Source organism: Dermacentor andersoni, chromosome 2 (genome assembly GCF_023375885.2).
Source record: "Dermacentor andersoni chromosome 2, qqDerAnde1_hic_scaffold, whole genome shotgun sequence".
Lineage (NCBI taxonomy): Eukaryota > Metazoa > Arthropoda > Arachnida > Ixodida > Ixodidae > Dermacentor > Dermacentor andersoni.
The window spans coordinates 63,652,155-63,654,275 of record NC_092815.1 but is presented as its reverse complement, the minus strand read 5'-3'; the positions used below and the strand labels follow the sequence as shown (position 1 = coordinate 63,654,275).

The window sequence follows — 2,121 nt, the reverse complement described above, 5'->3', positions numbered from 1 at the left end:
ACGTGTATCGCGACGACGCCTGCTCGTCCTGCGGCCAGACCTCCACTCTACCTCACATGCTCTGGGAGTGCGGGTCGACATACCCCAAGTTCATCGAGGAGGAGTGGGACTCGCTTCTGCGTAGCCCCGCTCTAGAAAAGCAAATCCTGGCCGTCCGGCGTGCCCGCGACCGCGCCGGTGGGCTAGACCTGCCGGTCTCGACGTGGGACTAGCCGGGTGCGCGACGAGTTCGCGTCCTCGTCGGACCTGCAATAAAATTTATTCACCCACTCACTCACGAACGAACGCGTGAGCAGTGGCAGGAGTGCGTTCGCGTGGTTACGTCGAGGGGTGCCTACGAGCCAGGTGTTGAAGACGACGACGAACGCGCGAGCAGCGGCATGAGCGCGTTCACGCGGTTACGCTGACGGACGGCGACTCTCAATCTAGAAACGGCCGGGCGTCTAAGAGCTGTGCACCAAAATGACGTATATAGAAAAGTCCCTCAAGAGGTGTCCCGCAGCAGCGTCCAGGACACTTGATGCTTTGGTAGAGCTTTGCCTCGAAGAGCCATAGCGTCGGCCGTAATAAATACGGCGCTGGCCACATAAATATTCGAGGACAGTAAACACCTGTCTAGCCGCACGTTGTGCTTTTAATCAAGGAAAAAAAAAACCTCTCCGACACACTGTCACAAACACAGTCACAAACAATGTCTTGAATTCAAAAAACAGGAATTGCCCTCAAAGGTCACCCATGATATCACCTCCTTCGGAAGTGTCCGGCAGCTTTCTGGTAAACTTGTTTGGGGAGCCAGGGCAAGTATATAGGGTGGCATGGACAACACCAATCGGCACGATGGCACCAATGGACCACAGGACGGCGGACCAGATGTCTGCGACGTAGAGAAGAGGCACCGCCACCAATGCCGCCATGACCAGCCTGTGGTTCTTGCTGAGCACCAGCTTAGTACCCCACACGGCTGCAGACTCGTCGTCCTGATGAAGCTTGAGCGCGGCGAACACTGCAGCTACCACCGCGACGCTCACCACGAGTTCCACGCTGGACATGACGTAGCCTGCCAGGATGACGACGAAGAGAACGCCGTAGTTTCTGTGGAAGCGGCCCACGTTCAATTGGATCCTGTCCGCGATCTCCTGGGCCGACTTCGGAATCGAAAATTTTGCGGTGTCAGCGAAATCCTTCCACGGCTGCGCGCGGTTGATCTGGTCGCTCGACCAGGACATGACAGCGCGCCAAAGGTCAAAGTCCTCTTTCGTGGGAGACGAGGAGCGGCGTTTCTGAGGCAACGGAAGTGTTGGCGCTCGGGAGGTGGCTGGAGCATCGCCCGAAGAATTCGTGCTGGAATTCAGGCACTCCCCGATGTCACCCTGCTCACGGTTCATGGTTTCGAGCTCCGGTGTCGGCTACTGTGCTGGGAGACGGTGGCTGAATGGAATGGGCAGCTGTACACTGCTATACGTCTTGGCGGTCTGGGTAGACGCTGACGTGGCGGTAGAATTGTCGCGAATCCAATCGAGCCAGCGCCTACGAACGTGCTCTTAATTCACGTGCTGTCTGAATGTTCTTCTTCCTCTTCGCTTGCGTATGGCGCGAGGTGTCTAAATAAAATGCTGCATTTCGTAAAGCGAATTTTTCTTTGCTAACAATCATCCATCCCCCTTTTCTTCTTCTTCTCTTCCCCTTGTGCAGAGTTGCAGGCTAGAGCAGAATAGCTCTGGCCAAAATCTCGTCCTTTCGTTCAATAAAATCTGCATCTCCCCCTGGTTTGGTATGGTGGCTTCTACTGCTGTCTGCTGCTGAGTTGGTCCTTACCTCAGCGGATGTACTTGTGGATGTAAGAAGATCTTTTGCATGATTGGCTGGCACCAGGCACAGTGCATGGAAACGAGTACCGGATATATTGTGAACTGACGCAGCTGATGTACGTAAGCGCAGACGTGAGCTCGAACACAAGCACGCGCATCGTTGTCATTCCATCGTCGTACTTTCATCGCCTGCCTCGCGCTGAGATCATTCCTCCGCTGTAATGTCGTCGTCATCGTTCAAACGTCTTCATTTTCTCGCCGTCAGTTCATTGTCATTTCCTCGTCATGCTGCTGCCGTTCACATGACATCATA

General features: G+C 54.7%; 1 protein-coding gene across 1 annotated transcript; it reads right to left on the bottom strand.

Annotated features, from left to right (window-relative positions):
• Positions 1–722: 722 nt before the first annotated feature.
• Positions 723–1,385, bottom strand: LOC126542587 (prenylated Rab acceptor protein 1-like). Its single transcript, XM_050189724.2, has one exon. It carries the CDS (start codon positions 1,383–1,385, stop codon positions 723–725), a length of 663 nt encoding a protein of 220 aa, XP_050045681.2.
• Positions 1,386–2,121: the final 736 nt, after the last annotated feature.

Excerpts from the sequence above, each read along its gene's own strand:
- LOC126542587 (XM_050189724.2), bottom strand. The coding sequence starts at position 1,385 with ATGAACCGTGAGCAGGGTGACATCGGGGAGTGCCTGAATTCCAGCACG.